Source organism: Neodiprion pinetum, chromosome 4, assembly GCF_021155775.2.
Source record: "Neodiprion pinetum isolate iyNeoPine1 chromosome 4, iyNeoPine1.2, whole genome shotgun sequence".
Taxonomy (NCBI): domain Eukaryota; kingdom Metazoa; phylum Arthropoda; class Insecta; order Hymenoptera; family Diprionidae; genus Neodiprion; species Neodiprion pinetum.
The window spans coordinates 22,575,078-22,601,330 of NC_060235.2; the positions used below are offsets into that span (position 1 = coordinate 22,575,078).

The 26,253-nt window shown below is 38.5% G+C and overlaps 2 protein-coding genes across 3 annotated transcripts in view; one reads left to right on the forward strand and one right to left on the reverse strand.

The window, feature by feature from the left end:
* Hipk (Homeodomain interacting protein kinase) overlaps nt 1-26,253 on the forward strand; it is a 123,408-nt gene that overhangs the window by 7,361 nt on the left and 89,794 nt on the right. For both annotated transcript variants that reach the window (XM_046621119.2, XM_046621120.2), the window contains exons 2-3: nt 11,736-11,800; nt 20,607-20,687. The gene's annotated coding sequence lies outside the window, so the exon portion shown is untranslated. The remainder of the gene's footprint in view (nt 1-11,735; nt 11,801-20,606; nt 20,688-26,253) is intronic.
* Nucleotides 12,528-24,513, reverse strand: dap (dacapo). Its single transcript, XM_046621144.2, has 2 exons — nt 21,699-24,513; nt 12,528-13,922 (listed from the first exon to the last, which is right to left on the reverse strand). The coding sequence occupies exons 1-2, from the start codon at nt 22,330-22,332 to the stop codon at nt 13,810-13,812; spliced, it is 747 nt and encodes a 248-aa protein (XP_046477100.1). The 5' UTR covers nt 22,333-24,513; the 3' UTR covers nt 12,528-13,809.

The window sequence follows — 26,253 nt, forward strand, 5'->3', positions numbered from 1 at the left end:
TAGTAATTTTGTATTCGCTATTCTCCGCGGAGCTTCAGGCTGCTGCAGGCTGTAATGTTAAAACGTTACAAATTATAATTCTCAACGCAGAACTGGTCAACGGTCTTTCATTCCTTTTTCATTTTTTCTTCGTTCAGCAATGCGTACGGTATAATGTACCCATATTCTCATGGTATGTTGTACATGTTCTCTGGTCTGTACGAGCTATTATAATTATTTTTTTTTTCCTCTGATCCATCTCTCGATTGTTGACATCTCTTCTTTGCCATTTTTGTGACGAAAGAAGACACGAAAATAAAGAATAGATGAGAAAAGGAGGAGGCCGTAGGAAAAAGTCACCGTTGCGAAAAATCACGCGAAAAGTTACCTTAAACGTAACCCGGCTGTTTCTTCTTTCATCTCCCTCTTCTTTGTGAGATGACGTTGCTGCTGCTGCTGCTGCTGCACTGAGACGGCACTCAGTCACCAAGTTTTTCCTCCTCGTACGTACGCGACGCTTTCTTTTTGCCCGAGTTCCGGCTCAATGTTGTACATTATACACGTAGGTATAATACGCGCCCTTCTCTTCTTCTGATAGGCTTATAAGCTGTGGATAAACCGGGTTTCATCTTCTCCATACTATACCGTATACACACGATAATTCTCCCAGTTTCATTATATCTACTAGGGGGATGCTCTGGTCGATTTCGACGTTGTCGTATATATCTGAATATATACAAGTCCACGTATCTCAAACGTGAAAAAGAGATCAACAGTTCCATTCTGTACGCAATTCTGAACAAATACATTCCAATACAATTTCATTTGACGTGAAAATAAAGAAATGGCATGAATTCTACTAATTTATTATTGCAATTTCGTAGAATCCCTGCCATTTCTTCATTTCTGCGTCAAATGAAAATGTATTGGAGTGTGTTTGTTCAGAATTGAGTATAGAATGGGGCTGCTAAGGCGGCGGGTGAAAGTGAAAACACTTGGAGCAATTTGAGTTTTAGAACTTTATTATTTATAGTTTCAAGGAGATATTAGAATTTTTTCATTGAATTTAGTAATAAAATGAAGACATTTTTTCGAGCTTGGGCTCGTAGCCCATTGTTAAAATAAAAAATTTCAAATATATCCGATTATGATGAAAAAATTTCATTTTTCGATGGGAAAATTGTTAAAAAAATGTTTATAAAAAAAATGATGCGACTGAAATACACAAATCTAGCCACCAGTTTGAATCGATGAACAAGTTTTACCGATTGTGTCGAAATTTCAAGTCGGTCGGATAAAAATTGACCGAGGAATCTACGCCACCAGATTGAAAACATAGTCGTTCGCTACTTATATGCGCTATACCGCCATTTCGTTATTAATTTTAATGAAAAAATTCTAGCATGTTCTTGAAACTGTAAATAATAATGCCCTCAAACTGAAATTGCTCTAAGTGGTTTTATTTTCTTTAAAAGAAATTCCAAAAAATAGGTATGTTTTTAGATCAGCCAAGCTGTACCCCCTAAGCTTCGATATTCCGGACATATACGTCAACATCGAAATCCACCAGGGCAACCCCTCAAATTGGGCAAGATAGCGTGTAGGTGAATACTTTCGAATTCATTCATTACACCGTTGCAGTATTGTGGACGTGAAGTGTGCGAGGCGCTAACTCGGTGCTCCAAAGTCAGGGACAGAGGAAGAGAAAGACAAAGAGTGGAAAGATTTCTACCTTTCAAACTCGACTCGACTTGACTTGACTTGACTGGACTGGACTGGACTTGACTTTACTCGACCGATGACCGGACTTTGACCCTTGTACAGCCAAGTAGTACAACTGCGCCTCTTCCCATTCTCTTCTTCTTCTTCTTCTTCTTCTTCTTCTTCGACCATAGGTGCTTACTATTCTGCTGGGCAACTCTCGTTGGGAAGATATAGACGTATACATATATGTATACACATATGTTATATATATATAACATATCACTTAAATACACAATATTATTGATTTTAAAATTAAAAATATAGACTTCCAATGAAATGTTAATTAATAAATTTCATTAATCAACGATATGAGTCAGTTTTGTAGCATTTATAAATTAATAACATCATTATTTCAAACGGTTCGATGTTTGAGGCCTGATACTCCGAAACGACTTACCTTACGCAAATCTTTATTCAAATCTTTTTTGTAGAGCGTAAAATTTCCTACAAAAATATGTTTCTTTTATATCTTCACACTGATTCGTCTTCGAGCAATAAAATTCGAAATTTTTAAAAATTTTTTTCCCATGTTATTTAAATGGGAAATAGAAAATTGAGAATCGCCACCTCTAAATATCAATATTAAGAGCTCATATTTTACCGAGGTCATTTTTGAGGGACACTCGGAAGATTTTTCAATGTTCTTCGAAAAAAAAAAAAAATAGTCGGTTTTTTTGAAACACTCTAATATATATATATAATATATATATATGTATTACACACTCTATGCAGCAACGTGGAAGTGTGCAATGCGTAGCATCATACACTCTATAATATATGATCCTTGCCTGGGTTATTCTTCAGTTCCTGCGAGTTGTGGAATCCTTCTGCCGTTTTCAATTCTGTATTGGAATATATTACACATATACGCATCCTAACCGCGTATTCACCTTTTACCGACTACCGCGACTCGGCCAAGTCAGGCAACTTTTATACTCGGTTACGTTGGGTTAGGTCAGTTCGACAGAGACTGCGTTAGGTTTCGACCAGGTCCGTTTTCAAATTTCTCGGAAGTTACGAATTTCGCGATAAATATTACGGAAAAGAGGAGATTGTAATTTTCTTATTACCACAATTTGAGGAAAAAATTTACGAATTTATCATTACTGTGAAACTTGATAGTCATGCAGAGTGTTGATCGAAAAGCATCTCATCCTTTGTAGTGAGGAATCGAAGAAAATAATGCAAAACACTGTCCGAGACAGTGTGAATTATATACATACATATATAGATAGCAAAATTTATTGCTACACGAATCCAATAATTTATAACTGTAGATACATATGTGTATGTATAATAGTCGTGTGTAAATGGCAAAGTTACCGTACGATCCGCCGAGAGTGGCTCCGTCACATGTTGCTTGCCAAAACATGATAAAAAAAACCATGTAAATATACGAAGAAATAACGAAGAAACTCCTTTTTTGTACAGCAAAAACGAGAAACGAGAGAAGAAAAATTCTGAATAAAATAACCCGCAGCATAATGATACGTTATAAATAAAATACGTATTATTGCAATATCTTATCGTTCCTCTTACAACATGCACATAATACGTTACAGAGACATGTGTATCCCATGTACAAAATACATCACATGCGGTGATCTCATTGTCAGAACGAGAGAGAAAAAGAGATTTTTATCAAATATTATACATGTTACACACACACTGCGTGTGCGCTTTAACTGCACCACAAGACCCTCGGATTCAAACCGCGTATAACGCGATTATATGACATACGTATACCTATAGGATACGTATATGAATGTATATCTCTGTGGTTCTCGGTTAAACTAAAATATCTTGGGCTATCGTCCGGCCCGTCACCGTGACCTATATGCATGTACGCAGGTGTACAGGGTGGGCCAAAAAAAAAAAAACGGGTCTAAATTAAAACGTGAATAAAATCCGAACGCGTCTACTGATTAAAAAAAAAAAATTCTGCGGTAAATTAGAAGAACGAACATTTCGTTTCGTGCTTGAAAGTCTGGAAAATCTTTATTTCTTTCTGAGATGTATACATGCTATGGAAAAACAGATTCTAAAAAAGTCGCTGTGTCGACAAAAAAAAATCAATATTAAAGAATGTTCAACCTAATTGCCATGTTAAATTATGATTTGAAGACTGATTTATTTTGGTTCAACTCAATTAACAATGAGTTTCATACTCTTTTCTTGTTATTTTTTATTATTTCAAATTTTCGAATAATTTTTGCGATCAAACGCTGTCGAAGAAAAGCAAATGCAAAGGGAAATTTATTGTTAGTGATTAAGTTTGGTATGTCCAGCATCTGCGGCTACTACTGCCGCAGAACTCTCCTTCGCTAGGATAAGAACAGGATATGCGATTTCAACTTCCACGGATCAATGAATAATTATTCTTCGCGACTGCAATTTTCATGCTCTAGGTAATTTGCGAATATTAAAAAAGTCAGCCTTAACGCCGTCTCAAAAAATTTCGAAAATGTTCGATTTATCTGCCTGGTTAGTCGTTCCTGATCGGATCGACATTGAACTCTGCTTAACAGTTAGCTAAATTAATTTTGGTTAAGTTCTCGGTATCATTTACAGCTGACTTTTTTGACAGTGATCTCTCTTCATAATGTCCTTAATGTCCAGAATTTCAATCACAAAGCGTGCGTTTTGACCCTAATATAACGAGAAACGTTTTGCGTCACGTGGAAAGAGACAAAGGAGAATTGTTAAAATGCCAGGATGAAACATCGAATCACAATTTAAGATAAAAATTAAGTTGACCATTATGTAATATTAATTTTTTTCATCCTTCCAGCAACTTTTTGAAAACCCAATATTCAACGGCGTGTATCTGAGCAACGAATGAAGATGTTACGGTTTTTCAAACGCGAAACGAAAGATTTGTTCATCTAATTTCGAGCAAAAAACAGTTTCTGCAAATCGGTTGACGCGTTCGGTTCTTATTCACGTTTTAATTCGATCCGTTTTTTTCTTTCTCGGTCCACCCTGTATATACATATATATACATACCTCCACGTGTACGGATGTATGTGTATGCGGACTGTACGCCGAGTCTAATCCGACTCAACTAAAACCCGGTTAGGCTAGGTCCGCGCATTCGCATGATTTTTGCCAATGGAAATCACCACCAATCGACAGTCGTCGTCGCCGTAGCCAGCCAGTCAGCATCGGCATCTCTTCTCGATCTCCGGTGATTCCGTGCTTGAGTAAGCAATTCATACGGATCTTCATACTCTATTCTTCCAGGGTCGTTATAAGTAAAACAAGTTAGCCGGAAGCCCAAAGCATTAATGAACATCGCTGCACATACTATTTTCTTAGAATATCGATCGTCCATTGTAAATTATCATTGGAAACCATTCCAATGGGGGGGGATTAAACTCGTAGTATGCATATTTGTTTGTTTTTTGATCGAAGAATTAACATTATCCGTGACATTATTAACAAATTTTCAATCATATAAGTGAATCACATCACGTTTGGAGGGGGGTAAAAAACTGCGCGCTGTTGGGGGTGGTGGGAAAATGTCCGAAAACAATGTGAGACAATATTGGAATACCATAGCTTCTTACTTTCTTTGTACTGAGAAATATCGCCACCACGATCAATATTGTTGTATCGTCATCGTTTATCGTCGTGATGATCATTGCGACTGGCTATATTTCCGCTGGTAAAAAATGAAGAGAGTGTCGGAGGTTGAGCCGGAGGTTGTGTCGCCCAACGCGAGGGCCGTTGCAATGACCGGACTTTGAACCCGAGGCGTATCGTAAACAACAGCAGACCGTACGATGCACTCGCTTTTGCACTGTGCTGCGACCGTCGCGCCTCGCCTTGCCATTCGTGAATGCGGTACTGGTTATACATTATACCCATCCGGTACTCGTTCAGCTCCTGCTGCACTTCCTCTCCTGATGCGCCACCGGCTACTTTTTCTTTACTAGCTACCGCTCTATTTCACTGCGTAATAATATCAGTGCCAGGCCAAGAATTTCAAGTACGACACACCCTCCAAGTCTTAGGAAAAGTTTTGTGCTTGCTTTTTTCTTCCATGCATCTTGTGTAATTATGCAGCGTGGATCAAAGTTGTGTTGCACTCGCGGATGAAAGTAAAATATGATCTGTAATACCTAAATAAAGGGGAATTGAAGGCGTGCGGTGTGTGTGTTTGTTTTGGTTGTAAAGAACTACGAAAGGGGAGGGACGAGAGGAAATCGCAAAGCTCGGCTCCAATTTGTATTCACGACCCGTCGGCCTCCGATGCTCTACAGTTACTCGATCACCTCCGATGCCTCATTAAAACCTCGGGCACTGCTTCTCTGCTGCACATCTTTCGGGCCGTGACTACCGTTTTCAATCGCTCTGCTCCTCCTTTTTCTTTTCATCTATCTTTCTTTCGCCCCCTTTGGGTCGTAACGTAACAGGTTCGACCGACCCGTCATCGCCATGTGGATCAAGTCGGAGTGACATTGAATCCGGGTGATCGGGGATTTGTTGACAAACGAAGCATCTCGTGTACCTGCGCGTCTCTGTATAACGCAATTTCGTTCTTTGTCCGCTGTTCCACTCAGTGTCATGTACTTTACGTGAAACGCTTACACACAGCATCCGCAAAATCTCCGATGATTGGACTGTCCATGACTTTTTTTCTCTTTTCACCATTCTCTATCAGCAGCTAGTATATACGCTCTATAATTCGACGATGATGACAGTGGTGATGACGACGAAGATTCGATGTTGGAATCGGTTTTCTTCGACGATTCGATTATATTTTATGCCTGTGCGGTTTCACACCATCACCGTGCGTGATGGATCAACTTCAATCTCGTCGCTATAGGTGAATTGAAGTTACATTCCGATCGAATTGTTGAGTTCGCGATGCCGATCGAAAACCCATAGGCAATTGTTTTCTGCCGTATTTCAATGTCTGCGGGTTAACGTTTTATCGGATGAGTTGATAAAGAGAGACGGAAAAAAGACTTTGAAGTTTTGCGTCGTGATGCAGCGATAACAGTACAATCGTAGACCGGAAGCTAGCAAGTCACGAGCCGTCGGAACACCGACCTCAGAAGGAGGAAGAAAACCCGTTACCGTGGCTGTTGCGGTGTGTCGAAGTAAAAGAAGAGGAAGAAGAAGAAGAAGAAGGTAGTGGTTCACAAGCGCGGTCGCTCCTTCTTCTTCTCTCGGTTTGTTATTATCTTATACCCACACGCGCAAGTGTCTGTTTCTAGGTACGTGCACAATGCACACGTACACATATAGAATAAACGGGCAGAAGCAAGCAAAAATACGGAGTACCGTTTTGCGGACACGCCATAACTCAAGCGGAAACGCGTTTAGGATTAAAAAAAGCGCGAACGCTTCTTCATCATATAACACACCATCGACCATACGTATACGATCCATGTTTTGCTTGTATTCGTGTCATGTCATGATACACACCGCGGAATCGTGATGTGAGTTCGAATTATCATCTTACAGTCTTCAGTTTTATTCACTTTTGGTTATTTATTACATAACTGAGAGTGTTTCGAATCGAAACGAATTACGTCTCGACCCCGATTCGAAAGACATGCGGGCCAATTTCCTAATGCGATAGACGAGGCGATCGGCACTTACCGTTTGCCGTTCGGAGGCTATGCGAACGAACGAGTGAATTGGCGCATGTTGGAGTACAGTTTCGACTTTCCAACACGACCTGCATCCATCGCGGTGAACAAACCCGACGGCAGAAATCAGATTCCTCGTTCTTCGTCGGTCGGTAAACGCGGGTCGTGCAGCAGGGTGATACGGTGCGATCAGAGGAGAAGAAAACCCACTCGGCCAAACGATGATCGTTGCTTCTGGCGGTGGCGCCTTTTATTATCTATCGAGCAAAACAGCACGGCGAGTGTCGTTCGATCCTTTTCGAATCACCTTAACGTCCTGCCCCAAATCGTCGGATACGTTTTACCATTTCTACGTCGAGGATGTGTTGCGTTTCACCGAAAACAAACACACCGCGTGAATGATTTCAGCGTAGATCAATGATCGGAAATCTTTCATCGTTCTCGTAATCCTACACTTATGTTATGTTGGTGTACGAGCTCTCCAACAGCTGTATCACGGATATGAATTCAGTTAGTAATAAACTTGTTCCGAAGTGAAAGCCGCCGTTGTTGTTGATTGCCGCTTTTGCTGTTCGCTTGCTGCGTCGGTTATAGCGGTTTAATAACGGCGCAGCCCGCCGGCGCTGTTCGCCAACCTCTATATACGAAAATACGCGTTCAAACGCGCGGTTTACTTTCAAAATAGTGATAGTTATACGATAATGAAACATACGGTGATACCGATATCACACCGGTGTCAGCCGCTGTACGCGATACGTCATAGATTTTCATTCGTCAAGTTGAAAACTATGCGTCAGTTTGTAAACCGAGGAACAAGATTGATAAACTAATCTCAGTTTCTCTCGTAGAGGAAAAACTAGGTAGATGAAACGTAGATTAGAATTGAGGGAAAATATCAAAGCTTCGTTATTTTACCGATTCTCTTTACAATGTATAATCGTATAATTGCTGGCTTTTGGTCTCGAGAATCGTCGCAACAGGCTTCTCGGCATTTCCGTTTAAAGGGTTATTGTTGTTGTATTATGTAACTGAGAGGTGCAGCGGATTGAATTCAATGGGACAACGAAAAACGCGAGAGCATAGATATTGCAGATGGAAAAATGGTCGTTGAAGAAAAACGCGTGAAATTTGAGAACGAGTCAAATAGTCTTTCTTCCGATAAACGTTCGCTTCGTTGTTCGATAATATATTGCGACGACGTTTGCCACGCATAGTTCTTCGTATTCTTTGAAGACTCGGTTATATTACAACAATATTCACGACGTTTTCAGGCACCGGAAGTCGCGATTCACTTCAAGGCGAAAACAAGGCCAGGCTTTTAGACCGTTAACATCGGAGATTTTGCCCGCAGCTTGCCTCATTCCACGACCAGTTTTTGCGTAATGCATATAATAGGTACGATGGAATTGGATGTGAGAAATTATCCCACGCACCTGCGCTCGTTTCGAGAACAAGGAAAAAACAAAGAAAAAATAGGAGAACGTGCGAATAACGTTGAAAATTTATTTGCCAGAGATTTGACTTTGTTTTCTCTATTTTCCTTGTGCGTTACCTTGCCGAATTTCGAACGCGAATTATAATCGTGATATCAGTTTGTGTACGATTATTGTGACAGTTTATATTCACGTTTCGATGATGGGAGGATGAGAAGAGAAAGAAATGGCACATTCCAAATCAAATATCCTCAATTCCTTTATCACTCCATTAAAATCTTTTAACGCAAGATTCAGAGGTGAAGTGTATTTTTAACACCGCCAGCGTACAACAACAAGAGTATCGGCTTGGGCCGCCATGAGATGGATCGAAAATAGATCATCAATGTTGGAAGCGTATAAACTTCAGATCCATCATTGGATTATACGCCTGCGTGAATGACCTATCACGAGATTCGATTTTATTGCTTAAGCGGCGTGTTTTTTGCGCGGTCGTTGTCATTTTTATACTCGGTGATACGAATTCATCGGTCGATCTAGATCGCGTGCGAATAAAATTAGGAGATTTAATACGGAAGAATAAGAAGGCGAAGAATCGATCGATATATTGAGAATTCTCAAGAGTTCAGGGAGAAGGAGGAGGTGAAAAAAATTCATCGAAATAGATTTCACGATTTTTTTTTTTTTTTTTTAAATAAACAATAGCACTGTATTTTGGGTATGTATAGGTTAGTGATTTCTTTCTTTATTTTTTTTGTTTTATCTTATTCCTCTTCTTCTTCTTTCAATAATAGTAATGTTATCGTTATTGATTATTCTTATTATTATTGATGTTGTTGTTACTATTATTGTTATTATTATTACTACCATTACTACTACTACTGCTATTACTACCGTTACTTTCTCCTTTAAATCTTTTTCAATTTGTAATTTTCATCATTGTAGGTACATGTATATACTATGTGATATGTACATGATAGGTGTAATGCTTGAGTATACATTAGAATGTTTCAAAAAAACCGTCTATTTTCTTTTTTTTCGAAGAACATTGAAAAATCTTCCGAGTGTCCCTCAAAAATGACCTCGGCAAAATATGAGCTCTTAATATTGATATTTAGAAGTGGCGATTCTCAATTTTCTATTTCCCATTTAAATAACATGGGAAAAATTTTTTAAAAATTTAGAATTTTATTGCTCGAAGACGAATCAGTGTGAAGATATAAAAGAAACATATTCTTGTAGGAAATTTTACGCTCTACAAAAAAGATTTGAATAAAGATTTGCGTAAGGTAAGTCGTTTCGGAGTATCAGGCCTCAAACATCGAACCGTTTGAAATAATGATGTTATTAATTTATAAATGCTACAAAACTGACTCATATCGTTGATTAATGAAATTTATTAATTAAGATTTCATTGGAAGTCTATATTTTTAATTTTAAAATCAATAATATTGTGTATTTAAGTGATTTAAGATTTTTCAATGTTCTTCGGAAAAAAAAATAGTCGGTTTTTTTGAAACACTCTAGTATACATATACATACCTACATACCGCACATGCACGCGCATATATATATATATATATATATATATATATATATATATATATATATATATATATATATATATATATATATATATATCTACTGTTGTAATTATTATTATAATTATGTTACTCGAATTTATCTTCATTATGTATAACGTGTATGGTATATTCACCATAATACACATAGCGTGTACTTTTTAATCTGTGTACAATTATGACAGTGACAATGATGATGATGATGATGATGATAATAATCAACTTGTGTTTGAATTAGTCGACAATAATAATCACAACAGCAAAAATAACGACATACATGTGTGTGCGCGCGCATGCGGGCGTGTGTATTAAATACTGTATCGAGGAGGAAAAGAAAGAAAAATGTTCACCTCTTCTTTCTCTTCTGTCCGTCTTGTTTTCTGTCTTGCTCGCTTCTTGACGCAAAATAAATTCATTACTTGCGAATTAATAGATTTTTCTTTACTTTATCTTTTTTCGTTTTCTTACGAGATTGTTATTATATTCATCATCATTATTATTGTTATTACCGATGCTTCATGTGTCTGTAATATTTGATGTAAAAAAAAAAAAAGACCCACCTTATTTTTCAACTTATGCGTATATAAATATGGATATTCTGAATCTGTTATTCGTAAATCTTTTCTTTCGCTATCTGTGTTATAAAAGCAGTAACGATGAAAACGATAATAATGATAATAACAACAATCGTCGCACAGTGTCATCTCTTCTTGCAGTACGATCTTATAGTGCTTTTATTATTATTATTATTATTATTAATAACAATAGTAATGATAATAGTAGTAATAATCATTATACACACATGTATAAATATAGACACGATAAAATCTATAACATAATATTACATTTTACCACATAATTAAAAAGTACGCGCTAATTAGTTATGTTTACTGAGATCATACTAATACATCACAGGGTTACATCAATATATAATAATAATTATTATAAGTTTATGCATTTTGCTTATTTTTATTTAGGGGATTTTTTTTTTTTTTTTTTGCTGAATTTTGAACAACTTTGTCTCACTTGTAAAACTTTTTCAGTTTACTCAAATTTTCCCTGACCAACTCTGTTAATCGAAGTCTTTATAGGTCGGGAAGAAACTTTTGTAGGTATATACGAATCGATTTCACGAGGGATAGAGAAAAAAAAATAATTTCTTTTACTTTATTCTAGCAAGAGAAAGAAAGTTCTCTCGTTTTTTACACTTCTCTCTTGGATGCTTGTGTCTTGTGTGTGTTGAACATATCATTATGTTGTTTGGGTAAAGGATTCGAAGTTCTGGTCTCTGTTTTTCCATGTTTCTCGTGTATTTTCAGAACTTGAAATGATTCTAATTCGTGTAATATATTCATTGTATTTACGTGTGTTTTTAGATTTTTTTGAAGAAGGAAGGAAGGATGAGGAGAGTGGAAATTCACAACTCGTTGAAACTTTCGGGGTATGTATTGTATAATTCACATACTTACAATTGTATTATTTGAATTAGAGAAGAATATGGGGAACCGAAGAAGAAGAAGAAGAGAGAGTTAGCAAAAATCTTGGTTTATGATATGTGACACAATTTTATAAATTTTCTTTTGAATTTTCATAGAATAACCATTTTACTCGTGTATATATCTTTCATCAAACAACTCAACAGTTGGGCATTGCGTTCATCTGTTTTTATTTTGCACCAGTTAAAAGACTGAAAAACTACTCTCGTTACACTTTGAACGATTCGAACAGAAACTACAATAATTTCTCTGTGAATATCAAAATTTGAATAAAAAATTCTCCTCACATTCCGGTATTTATAAAATAACATTCAAATCACACACAAATTCGAGATATGTTCTGATCTGTAAAATTTTTACTCTCGTTAAAATTTCGTTCCTCTAGTTTTCTGTACTTCAGTTAAATAAGTTAACTTTCGTTTCGTGGTAACGATGTTTGAGAACAGATCGAGATATTTCGGTTTCACGTCGATCCCGTCTCAAAATCGAATTTCAATTTACCGTGTCGTGAATAAATTTTCTGCACCGTTCGACCCTGACTTCTCTGAAATAATCTCTTTGTTAATTATCAACTAACCAAACAAAGAAAAAAAAATTACACAACGAATTTGAGAAGTTTTTGCCACCGATATTTTTCTTCTTCCTCTTCTTCTCTATTTTCCACTTTACGTATTTCTGTGAGTACGTGTGTATAAATATACATGAGTGGCATTGGAGTATAACAAACAAACGATTAATATATTACATTATATAAATTTTATCACTAGATCATTATTTTTATCTTTACTATTTTTTTTTTTTTTTTCGTTTTCATTTTTCCCATCTTTCTTTTCTTGGCAATTACACAAATTGCCAATAATATTTGCCTATACCCTAGTCATATTATTGTTGTTTTTATTATTTATTGTTATTTTTTTTACATGTATATTTGTTTCGCAATTCCATCCAAGAAAAAAAAAAACATAACCTACTACATGTAGTAGCGTGAAAAAAAAATTTGAAAAAAAAAATGGAAAGCAAAACGACGACGTTAAACGGAAGAAGAAAATTTATACTGACAGTAACGGCAACAACGACAAGAACAATAGTAAAAGTAATAATAATAATAACAATGACGGTAATAATGATTAACGCATCGATTAACCGCAATAAATTTATTCATGTCACTCGTTTTATCCTCCATCTCTCAATTCTGGATTAATTATTCAGCTTGCGTCGATTTAAAAACAAAACGACCATTAATTAAATAGGTGTGGCATAACTTTACAAAGCTTTTAAGAAAATGAAAAACCAACGGAACTAATTTTAAATAAATAAATAAAAAGATACAGCTGCGGTAAAATCTTCGATATTTTTTTCCCGATTGTTACGATTGTTTTTACCCTCATTATTGTCATCATTATTATTCTCGTTATCGTGTTGCTGTTGTCGTTATTACTATTAATTATCATCACTACAGTTATAACTAGTACTTGTTACTAATGTTACATCATATTTCACCTACACGTATAATATACCATACGAAAAATATTGTTAACAACAAAAATTGTACGAACGAGACTCGTAATAATATAATATTTGTATAATTGTAATTAATGTTTAACGAATGAATCGTTCTCGGAGGTATGCGTATAATGGCCTTTTGCGTTTATTGTATTTTGGTAAATTTATACTTATCAATTATAATTTCATTATATATATATATATATACACATATATATATTTCCATCATTATCATCATCATCATCATCATCATCATCAAAACAATTTTTAAACGAAAAGGACCGCAGAAAAAAAGAACATTATTATTATAGACATATTATAAGAATAATAATCGGATTTAAATTCTGCATATGTATATATATACATATATACATATATATATATATACACACATACATATATCGTATATAATATATATGTATATATACACGCGCGTAACTGCATTTCTCTCTTAGCTGCGTATTTGTCCCGCGTTACGGGATATTTTTTCCGGTGGTTCGATCACGATGCTGCCGCTCTTCGACGACGTGCCTTTCAACGAACGCTTGCGACTCTTCATAAAGTCTGAAACACACAATGAAAATAATAATTAATAACGAGCGAATTGTTTTTGGTTAGTTTTTTTTTTTCCATATACATATCAACGATGCGTCGTATTGTATAAAGATGAATTATCGAAACCGGTTATTCGCTTTTCGTTAATTCTGGTTTGCGTATTTTTTTATACATGTATGTACGTGTTTTAACATTATGGTTTACTAAATCCGTCGTTATACACAAGAATATGAAGTAATATATATATGTGTATATATATATATAATGTAATGTTAAGACACATGCATATGTTAAAAAAATATACGTGATCAGTGCAACGTAATGTTAATTCTTATATCAGATAGATAATTATCATTTGAACTTCTCTCCCGTTTCAAGGACACGGGTAAAAGGAGGGATCGCAATCCGGCCGTGTAATTAAAATGGGCAGACAGTGAAAACGACAAGAGTAAAGAAATTGCAAATTGCGAACGTATTGGTTTCTTATCACACGGTATAAAAAATATGTATGTACGAATTTTAGGGTAAAAAAGGAAGCCCGCAATCAAGATCAACGCGCCGTAACATGTCGAAAGAGAGGGCATCTCGCAATATATTACGTATATCGTATCGTATGACTCACAATCTGCGTAGCAGGGTAAACGTGAGCTTTCCTCTTTTTCGCCCCTGGATAATCTTCTCTCTTAATTACGCTGTATATCATACATGTCTAAAATACTAATCATGCGTGTATGTGGTGTTTTATTTTTGAACGTGTTTGTTTATTTATTGTAATCTTATCGGTCCAACGCGCTTATAATAACGTATCGAGAGTGTACATGGATAAGTAACAACATAAAAGAGAGAATTATGGAGAGTATTTAATCGGTATCAAGTATGGATATGTATTATTACATATATGAGCATAATTATACGTCGAAGTGCCAGAGTCGATTTTTTTTCTATCCTTTTTCTTTGTTAGTTTTTTTTTCCATTCATCTTAATTATACTTATTCAACTACCTTATCGTAAACGTAATTATCGGATATATTTAACGGCTAAACGCGACTCCCACGAACATTACAATACATGTGTGTGTATGTCTGTATGTTTGTATATCTACATATATATGTATTAGGTTTATATCGCACATTTTTTTCTTCATGTAATCGCAATCCGCGAGTTTGTACCTCGCGGTCAAACAGTGAAAACACATGTTTTGTACACTCAATTTAATTCGGGTAGCAAAATATAAATTTGAGATAAAGTGAGAGATAATAAGAGAGAAAAAAAATTAATAAAATAAATCAAACCGAATGTACGTAAATAAAAGAAATAAAAAAATACCTATACGAGAGAAAATGAAACACACGCACACGCAGACAAGAGATAAAACATTGCAAAGTGCAGAGCTAATTAGTCTAATCTGCCGATGCATTTTATGTATAAGTATATCATTATGATCGTACATTTATAAGAATATTTTTTACTGGAACGGTACGTAATAAGTATAATGATATAGGTATAATAATCACGCTTTTTATGCAAATTGAGTAAATAACTTGCGAGAATAACTTTTATACAACGCGAGCATGTCTTTTGCGTTTTTTTATTCATGTTTTCCGTGCACAAAGTACCCGTTTCTACGACGGTCCATGAAAAGACCACTTTCAACACCTATGAGTCAAAAGTGGTCTTTTCTGTACTGCGCGCATGCGCCGTCGCGAACAAATCCAACATCACGCGACCTTAGCCTCAATTTCGTGCTTTGTGAAAAAACGCGTAACATACTCTCGTTATATAAAGAATCGTGTGCAACAAGGAGGCAACGCTCTTTTCGCCTCGCTTATTGGCAATATTCGTCTTCGGCTCGGACGCGTGCTCACTTACGACTCGTATTGCAAACTTACGCTCGGCCCGACAAAAGACAGAGTTTGCCTCCTCGTTACACGATATTCTGTTCCACTCTGTAAGTTTTAACATTTCGTCTAATTTCTGATAATTTTACGGTTATAGATGTTTCCTTTCATTTTTGACCCTATCTATTATTCTTATTACAACTATCAAAGTCGCGGGGGAAATTTATTTGTCCAACCCGCGAGGAGGGTGAGCTTCACTCATCGCCACCCCTCTTCTTCAATGCATCGCAGTCGTCATTCAACGGTCGCGTGTCAGTCACACGGTTATAGTAGTGCGTCCGATTCTCTCTGCGTGCGTCCCATCATTCAGACACACGTTCATTCGAAATACACAAAGGGTCGAGCTCTTCTACATATATATTATACCGACGAATCACAGATGCGTGGTGTATATAAGCGAGGGTGAATCACGTGCAGAGAAATTTACCCCCTCGACATATGTGCAGCTTACGTATATTATACATACATATATATATATATACATATGTTACGGTGATTCAACAAAATCAACTATTTTTTCTTTTTCCCAGTTACACGTTCAATAGTTACGGTATTGTGAAATAACGTGTCTTTCCGTTAAAGTATGAGCCATCAACATTTAAAGGTTCCGCTTTCCAGTTTTTCATTTCCCTGCATTCATTTAACACGAGAAAAATTTTGTTCGTTACTCCTGAATTTTATAACTCGCCAACGGGTGAAAATACAGAAATACTCAAATCATATGTTTGTTGAGAATTGAAAGCTCTGTAGACAAAAAAACTAATGTCTCATTCGTTATATGATAAAGCTATACTCGCCCAAAAGTTATTCAATGTCAAAATTGAATTTTGACACTTTTATTCTCATTTTACCACTATATCTTTTATCACGTGTAAAACAAAACACAACAGCTGATCTTTCGCGCGTAAATAATTGAAAACGTTAAAGTTTATACTACAACAGTTCACATAAATTATTTGGTTTTTTTTTTATTTTTTTTTTTTTTTTTTTTGTAAATCGTGGAACTTGGGGTGTTGAATGGTAGTTCTTCGACCTGAAATAAGTCGCTCGGTTTTAACACCAATGAATTCATTCGTGAGAAAAATTCTTTTATACAACAATATATACAACGACCAAAACTTTTCTGAAAATCGACTTCACAGTATCGTTTACGAGCCCATTAATGAATGCGCGCCATCTCTTCAGGTTTCGACCTTGTTTCAATTCGGAAAGAATGATGATTGTACGCCGAACGGATTATTCCGGTTTTGCTCCAATGTAAAAACAGGCATCATCATTTTTGCAGACTATTCAACTATCCACTGCACGATTATTTCGGAGAAAAAACCCACGAAAAGAAATTGGAGAATAAGCGTATCTTTTTCTTTAAACGTTGAACGAGAAAAATCATATACACGCTGTAAGACTGTCGCACATTTTCGACTTGAGCTATGAAAACCCACCACTTCGGGAAGACTTTTTAATTACGGCAGTAAACTAATGTTTCAGCGTTTCGACCATGTTCCAGTAAAAAAATTGTACACATATATTTATATCCGTTGTCCCGTACATTTAAATTTGGTTATAGCCGGTATTCGATTCAATATTAATTCATACGACGTATAAAATACCATGTCTCATTTACAGACGGTAAAAGGGTGTGCGTACTTTTCCGTATACCTGTGTACGAATTGACGTGCGTACAGAATAAGAGAATGTTCAGAGTTAACCCCCCCGATCTCTAGTTCCATATTCGACACGCGATACCGGCAAGCAAGTAACAGCTGACCGCTTTCTAGCCCTCCTCCTCCCCCCATGCACACACCATCATCACCACCTCCGTTAAATGCCTCGGACACGCAGCAAAGAGAGAAAACCGTTACACGAGTGAAAAATTCGAATTTCGAACGGTCGCTCACTGGGAGAACGGCGAACCAGCGAATCCGAGACGCGTTGTTCATGGCTTGTTATAAACTGACGCTGTAGTTTAAGGCCTGCACACAACGTAACGTGTAACGTGACGTATTTAACCGAGCATCGTGTTTATTGTCTTTATAAACCGTCTGCACCCGCGGCATCGTCGCTCTCTTTTGCATTTGTTTATTATTTATGCCTTACGTCTGTGAAAATGGATCGGGATTGAAATTCCGAATGTAAAAAGTTCCGAAACCACCAAATTCCGAAAGGGCATAAATCCGAGAAGTCAAAGCTCCGCAAGTGCGAAAGTGAGAAAATTTAAGAATATGAAACATCGAAATTCCGAATGGTCATATATTTTGAGTTCTATGAATTTCTGGCTTGGAGAAATTTCACCACTTTGATTTTTCTTTCTTTTGGATTTTCGATATTTTTACGTTCGGAATTCTGGTAATTCTTCTGATTTTCGGGTTTTCCAATTCTTTACACCCGCTCGTTGAATAAACTACGCTCTGTGAGTAATTTTACTTTTCGGAACTTTTCTCTATCCTAACTTGCAATTTTCGGAATATTGAGCCGTCGGCTTTCCGACCATTCGGAAGTTTGTTGTTTCGTAAAAGTTTGATTTCTTTACTTCAAGTTTCGCCACCAAATAATTCGGAATTAGGCCCTTTCGCACCCCCCTCCCGCAAGTATGCAGTTTTGCGAATACAAGTTGCTGGTGACCCCTCCCCCCCTCTTTCATTGTCGTTAAATTCGTCGGGATACGACCAACAAATATTTTATACCGGATAGGTATAATTTACGTTTCGGAAATTACGTTGGTAGTATACGTTATCATGTAATTATAATTATTATCATCATCTTATAACGCGGGCCGAGGGAATAAAGTAGATGTATGAAGATGAAAGCTCATCAGTATAAATTCGGTGTGAAAATGTTTCGTGTGATTATATACGTATGCAGTATTGAAAATCATGTGAATAGCAGGCGGTGTTTGTGTACAAGTAGCGTCATATGTAAACGTAAACAACGATTGAGAGAGAACAGGGGACTCTATTTTTCTCCATTATTTATTTATTTATTTATTTTTTACACGCCGGGAACAAAATACGTTGCTTTTTATCGTTAAAACCGCGTGTATGCATGCAAATCTCGTTTCTGTTATCTACAATCACCGTTTCTTTGCACCTATGTGTAAAATTGAGTGTACAGTGCACGGTACAACCACGTAATCAACATCAGCGTTATACACATACGAGTGAGTATACACAACGAATATTTCGTGTGCCAGAAGTTGTCCTCTCTCTTTCTTTCTCCCTGTTCCCTCGTGTATTTTGCATCGGTACAACACTGTTTTACGTACACACATGGAACGTGCGCACAACACGATTCGGCATCATCCTAGAGACCGCAGCAAGCGAAGAGCAGCGGCAAACGCACGCGACAACGACGCGTCACAGGACAGAAATAGTTGCGACGTGTGGGATGGAATGGAGTATAGATATAATATACATAGGTATACGTACGCGGGTATGAATATAATGGGTGCAGCATTGTGTACATACGGTGGGATGTTTTACCGTTTCAATATTACGATTACAAGTTGGGGATGAGGGAGAGAAATTTTGATGGGAAAAGAAACTAAACTCATCAGAGACGGAAAGAAATAACCAGATGAAAGTACTCAAATGTAAAAAATAATTATGTATACATATAGTGAGAAGAAACGGAGAAACGCTCGCGGGAAACGTGTGAAAAAAATAATATCAGGCCATTGAAATTCACCCGATGGTACGAGTTGCTCAAACTTTTTACTTTATGAAACAAGGATATATGTATAATGTAAATATTGGAGGATATTTGACGAAACGATAAGATGATGAACGTTGGTTTACATCACATATTATATACAGTAAACATGAAAATGTATTCTAAAGTTTTGATCAAAAGATTGCTAATCGAATCGGAGTGAAGTACTTTTTTTCTTCAGAAATTCGATTGATTGTAATACAACTCGAAGTGGTCACAAGCTTGCTTTATTGATTGGCTGGAGATTTGATTAGTTTGCATATCTATAATAACTTAAAATTCACTTCCGGTATGAATTAATTATTATTGCGTATTAAAGTAAAAACTATCTAGCAACAGTATATATAATAATAATAATAATAATTTAAAGAGCGAACAATGACGACGATGCGATACGAAATGGCGACAACGACAACGGAGCAACAGTGAGAGTTGGTCAGTACCTACGGAAACACGTATTATAGTTATCGTGTTGTTACTGTATACGTGCTGCATGTACAAAAATGTGTCTGTGTGTGTGTGTGTAAAATTGAGTTTATGATAGGTATTATCATATAAACACAAATATGTGTGTATTTGAGCGGCCGACGACAAGGTCGTTCCAATTTTGTTTGCCGATTGTTAAGATCAGACAGTGCAGTAGCTGCTTGCTGTTGTTAATTCGAAGGTGCTCGTAAATCGTCATATACACATACGTATTGCAGTGTCGCAGATAACACGATAATTTATGCGCAAATCGCGTTCTCGTTTATGTATGTGTGTTTAACCCTCAGATGCATTTATATAATACATATTGTCATTGCAATATATTAATTTAAGAGGCTGGAATTTATAACGTTAGAACGTAACGATGCATTTTTGGGAAAACTTGTTATTTCGCAACTTTGGGACTGCATCTATGAATAAAATTCAGTCAACTTTCACACGGTATTACGGAGCTGATATTTTTGCAAAGAGAACTTCTTTCAAGTCACTCTCAAGCTGCGAAATAGTGATTTTTCGTTAAGCGTTCAGTTTTGATACCGTTACAGTCGTTACTAACTTCAACCTTGTATTAATTTGACACTCTCGTTGGTTTGTGTTGCAGAAAACTACGTCGCAGGCAAAAAACTTTGTGTCACCACGGCGATGACGATGATGATCTTTGCACGAGGCATTTGGGAGAATGGTAGGTAAATTATTTTAAACCGGATAAAACGAGTATAAAAAACACATTACTACAGTTGTCTTCTTAAATATGTACATAAGGATTTTTCGGTTCACTACGTTTTTCAAGTAGTACAGCATATATTGTGTATGACATACATGTTATTCACGTGCAGGTTACAGAGGATTGTCAAGAGTGAGGAGGAACTTCTTTTTGTATGAATGAAGCACGGCACGTGCACGTCTTTTTTATATTATTTTTTTTATCCACGGGTATTAAAATTTACGACACAGGACAGTAGAGGTACATATAGGTTTTCGTTTGGTATATTATACACAAAATTGTAGAGGATAGAGTGAAAGAACAAATTAAGGGGGCAGAAGAAGAGACCGGATGAAAGATTCCATAACTGGAATTTTATAGGTGAAAAATGTTACTATTCGTACAATTACTTGATATAAACAATTTTGTTTCAAGTATTAAAAAGAAGTTTTACTCTATCATCGGTATTCACTCATATGTACCTACTACTGATCGATGTGATAAAAACGATCGAGTCGTTGCTTGTTTCGAACACGAACTAAACATGCAAACCTGATATTCTCTACAACCATAAAGAATTTAGTAAAAAGTGATCATAATTGTATATGACCCCGAAAAACTTCATGCAAATACCTCTACATGCGTATAATTATATGCTTTTTTTCGACGAATTTTTTGGCTCTAGTGCTGTCTGAGATATGCTGTACTAGATTGATGTACCGTTGGATTCGTCGTCTCAGTGCAAAAATTTGGTATGATTTTTCCCCAAAACTTCTTTTCATTCATTTACACACATTATCACGATGAGTATCGTTCAAGCATATCATCTTTCTCATTCATGAACGATGAAGGAAATGCAATGTTCATTGGCCACAACCAGTTTCTGCGAGGAGTTCTAAATGTCCGAAGAACGAAAAGAGCAGTATGAGGGGGAGGATATCGTCTTCGGTCACGAATCGTGCAGTATTTAATAAAAAAAGAAGGGCTCACCGGTGATCGTTGACTGTTTCCTTGCGGCGTGTGGCAGAACGGGAGTGGTCGGATCGTCGGGGGACTGTTTGAGCCTGACCTCGTCGAGTTCGCGTTCTTCATCGTGAGGACGAGTGGCGTCGGGAGTGGTTTCGTCGTCCGACCGATCGTCGATGTCTGGAACGCGGTGTTCCTGGGGCGGCGTCATCTCGGCGTTTCTCGCGATTAGGGGGGTGGTCGTGACGGTGGAAGGCTTGGCCTCGCTGTTGGCGAGGGTGGCCGCCTTGACCTTAGCCGGTTTTCGGGGTGTGCTGGGAGCGTGTTTCCGCAAGTAGGGCATGCCCCGGAGGGCGTAGGGCTCGGGGACGACCTCCGTCGGCGCGATGACCTCCCAGGTGTACCTCGTCGAGGACCGCGGCACCCCGGACTGGAAGTCGAAGCCCCATCGCTCCGCGTCCAGACGCGATTGGGCCTGCAATTCACGCTCGGCAAGGGCGCGGGCTGCCGCGTGATCGATGGGCCCGAAAAGGTCCCGTCGGATCGGAGCCAGCTCAGCCTTCGTCGGCACGACACGGCCGCGGCCCTGCTGCAAGCCGCCCGCCGAACTCCGGCCCATTTCCGTCATTAGCATCGGGTTCAAAACTCGCGCGCTCATATCTCTCGCCCCTTGGATGCCTCTTGTCGCCGCGGCGCGGCGCTCCGCGAGTCTCTTGGTCAGCACACGCGAGTCGCCCGTCTCGGTCCACCGCCTAGTCTCGTCTCGATTCCTAGCCGCGCTGGGCACCGACAGGCAAACACACAGGAACTTGCGACTCACCGACACACAGGCGCGATTCTCGCCCCGCGCGCGCAGTTACGACGACACACAACGATTATTACACGCCTCCTCTATTGCCGGACTCGGCCAGAAGGTGGGAGAGAGACGGACGAACTATCGTCGTTCAAAATGTCCGCCTCTTTTATCGCTGCACCGACCTCTTCTTATTCACTCAAATATCCATTTCCCAAGAGTTTCAACCCCGATTTAGACCGTTTTCGCAACGATTATAGTAGACGATGTTGTACGGGAACGTTTAGAATACTTTGGAGGCCGGTATCGGGATACTTTCTCTCACGTACTTAAGGATATCTGTTTCTCGTGTGGATTTTCACAGGCGCTGAATCGCGTTGCTGTGGGGCGCACGCCGAATCGAATCGGTATTCGGTACTAACCGCACGGTCAAAAGTCGAGACTCTGTGCTTTTGAAACACCACTTTCCACTACTTTGAACACAAATTCCACCACTTGAATGCGAGCGTGAAATCACACGGGACTATTTATCACACGGCCCGCGTAAACACGTACGCACTTGACACCGATGCGCAACTACACTCGAAGTTTCCAAACGAGCTCCGTACACACGTACGCATATACACACGCACACAGTGCGAACCGAGTTGGAATGGACGAGAAAGAAAAATGCGCGGGCTTCCTCGACTTCGTTCACTTTTTGATCGATTTGTGGAAAGATTACTGAACAGTACTCCGACGATTATTCCTAGGCTTATATCGCGCACTTCTCTTCTGTTACACTTTATCTCGGCACGTAAGAAAATTCCGATTCACGAAACGACGTCGACCACGGTGATGATGATCAAACTCTCTTCGATGCTTCTCTTTCTCGCGTGGTAGGAACCTCGAGGACTTGACGCGCCCGCGCAGTTAAGTGACCAGCTCACGGTTTAACTTCCGCTTCTGTATGCGTGCTCGTATATACACAGGCGGGTTTTTGTGTGTCTCTGGAAGCAGCGAGCGAGCGAGCAAGTCAACGCTGTCGACGACGAGAGAGAGCGCGGGTTGTGGAGAATATTGAAAATCTGGCAACGTTGCGGTCGGTGCGCGAGGCCTGAGGAACTTCTGAGCACGGAGCTCGCAACAAACCTTAAACTACACCAACACAACCAACCAGCGACTTGAGGACTGTGGTGGAGAGACGGGCATCCGTGGAAGTTGTCGAGAAATAAGGACGGCGAGATATGCCAGAATGAGATTTTTATACTTTTTTTTTTTTTTTGCAACGCGTGTGACGTTTTTTTCTTCGACTTTATTCTTCTCGTGTTTTCTTACTTCACGACGTTATACTCAGGTTGTAATTATCAATGGTTGAATTATCATTACTGTTATTAATATTCTTCCGACGACAAAACTACTCCGTTATCATCGGCACCTTGGTGGTTGTGTTTTAAGTAGTATTTTAAAAAAGAGATTTCATTCAATAATCTCCTCCACTTTTTTGAGACAAGAAAATAATCTTAGCAGCGATAAAAAAAAAATTCTTTTCTCAAATCTACACGTGTAACAGACACTGTATACAGGTAATCATTGAACATCTCCTCGTGGGTGTTGCATGTATTCACTTAAGCCACACGATGTGGCAATACGTATAAGTCTGCATGGATATGCGTACACCACCCGTGTGCATATCACACTTCCCGCCAATAACAAAAATGACAGTTGCAGCAGTGGCAAGGCAGAACTCCACTACCACTGCGCGTTATCGCGTTCTATGTATAGATGTACAGGAATTCTTGCGTGTACGAGAAAATCGCGTTATTTTAATTTTTTTTCCTTATATCGTGAAATCTGGGATTAAAATCGAGCCGAGGTTGGATTCCTGGTCGAGAATCAACGAAATGATCGACAACCGAACGCGGGATTTTCAACTAAAACTTTCCTTCTTTCTTCCTTTCTATTTCTCTCTTTCTCTCGAAGCTTTGTTTGCTTTTTTTTTTTCTTTTTTTATTTCAAAACACTGCGCGCGCGCCTCCGTCGCGATCTTGACCGGGCGGTTGTGGAACGCCGTTTGAACGCGTAGAGTTTTTGATTCAGCGTCACACGGCAACTCCACACTCTCCCGATCCCGTTGGGGAGGGGCAAACCGGGTGTCACAGGGAAGGGGAGAGCCAATTGCGCCTCCGTTCCGCCCTCTCCACCCCAATTCTCGCCACACACCCTCGATCTCTCTTTATCTTTCTCTCTCTCTCTCTGCTCTCTCTTTGTCTCCTGCTCGAACTCCCGATTTATCTGTCTCTCTTATTTCTTGGCCGTCGGTGGCGCCATCAGCCGGGTTTTTCTGCGCCAAAAATTCAACCGCACATTTTCTCGTCTAGGTTAACGTACGCGTCCCTTGGCCTGGCAACGCGTTGGCAGAGGTCGATCATTATCCATGTGATGCACGAAGTCGTCGACGGCGGTTTTTCCTAATTCCTCAATCGTCTGAAGGACTGCGGGCGGGACTCGCGGCCCCTCCACCGTTCTGCCGCATCTTTTCCACCCCCACCATCGCGCTTTTTGGTCAGACGTGGTGGGGCTTCGCGATATTAACCTGTAACCGTTGACCATGCGCACGCAGATCGAATGGGCATGATACGAGTTTCGTATGCGTGTATGCGTGTACGCATTTGTTACACACGCGTTTTCGTATATCACAACGCGACGCTGTACGGCGTGCACGTATCTCATCCTGTACATATAGGTATGTATAAATGTACGTACGCAGAAGCGTATATACGTGCGTGTACACTTTGCACTGCGAGAGTGCAGCTTGATAGCGGTAATTGAGGCGGAGAGATCGCGAACAGAAGAGCGGGATATTTGAATCAGGCTCGATAATTGCGGAAAGGATTGAAATTCTTCTATTTCTTATGTACAGCTTTTTGAGAATATTGTGTACGATTCAAGTCCCGATACAAAATTAAGGAAAAAATATCGTGAAAATAAGACAGAGTTGAATCGTTCATTTCACTCCAAGATTCCGATTCATTATGTATACAAGATTCACATATGTTCATATTGTAATACGTAAACCAAGATTGATGAGACATTTACGGCAATCGGAATTCCCGTACCTCCTTTCGAACGTTGTAAACTGTATTAACCGTATTACATGTATGTAAAATAGATACAATTTCTATCCGATAGATATAATTTTGATCGTTCGATGTGTAAAGCTTGAGTCCAAGATTTTCGGCGAAGAAGAAAAAACAAATACGTATCGACGTGTATAGGGTTTTAAGGAGAAAAAATAGACGATTTTTTAACGGTTTTGGAGACCTCTTTAACCTATGCGACGCTCGGCAGAAAATCTCGCGATTCCAATCGCTGATTATATAGGTAACTTTGTTTGTGTATAATTTTATTAGGCAGCTGCTGCGACCCGCGATGTTAGAGAAATAGAAAAACAGATTATAAGGAAAGATCGCTGCCGTCAAACACCGGGTGTGTGCGTTAAATTCGAGATGAAATCGCAATCTGAGAATTGCGGGGGCTAAGTTTTGTTTTATTCATGCCTACCCGTCTATGTACAATCATATACCTATGTATAATATACATACTGAAAGTTTTCGGTTCGTTGATACTTGGTACATAAATAATATTACATAACATGGCTTCCAATTTGGTGTATTTACATAACATGCAAGAATTTTGCCGCACATTTTGTTTGGTTTATAATTTTTCACATATGAGTAATTCAGCGTTAATTTGCTGTATTGAATTTTGCAGATACCTAATGTACATGCCGAAATGTAAATATGC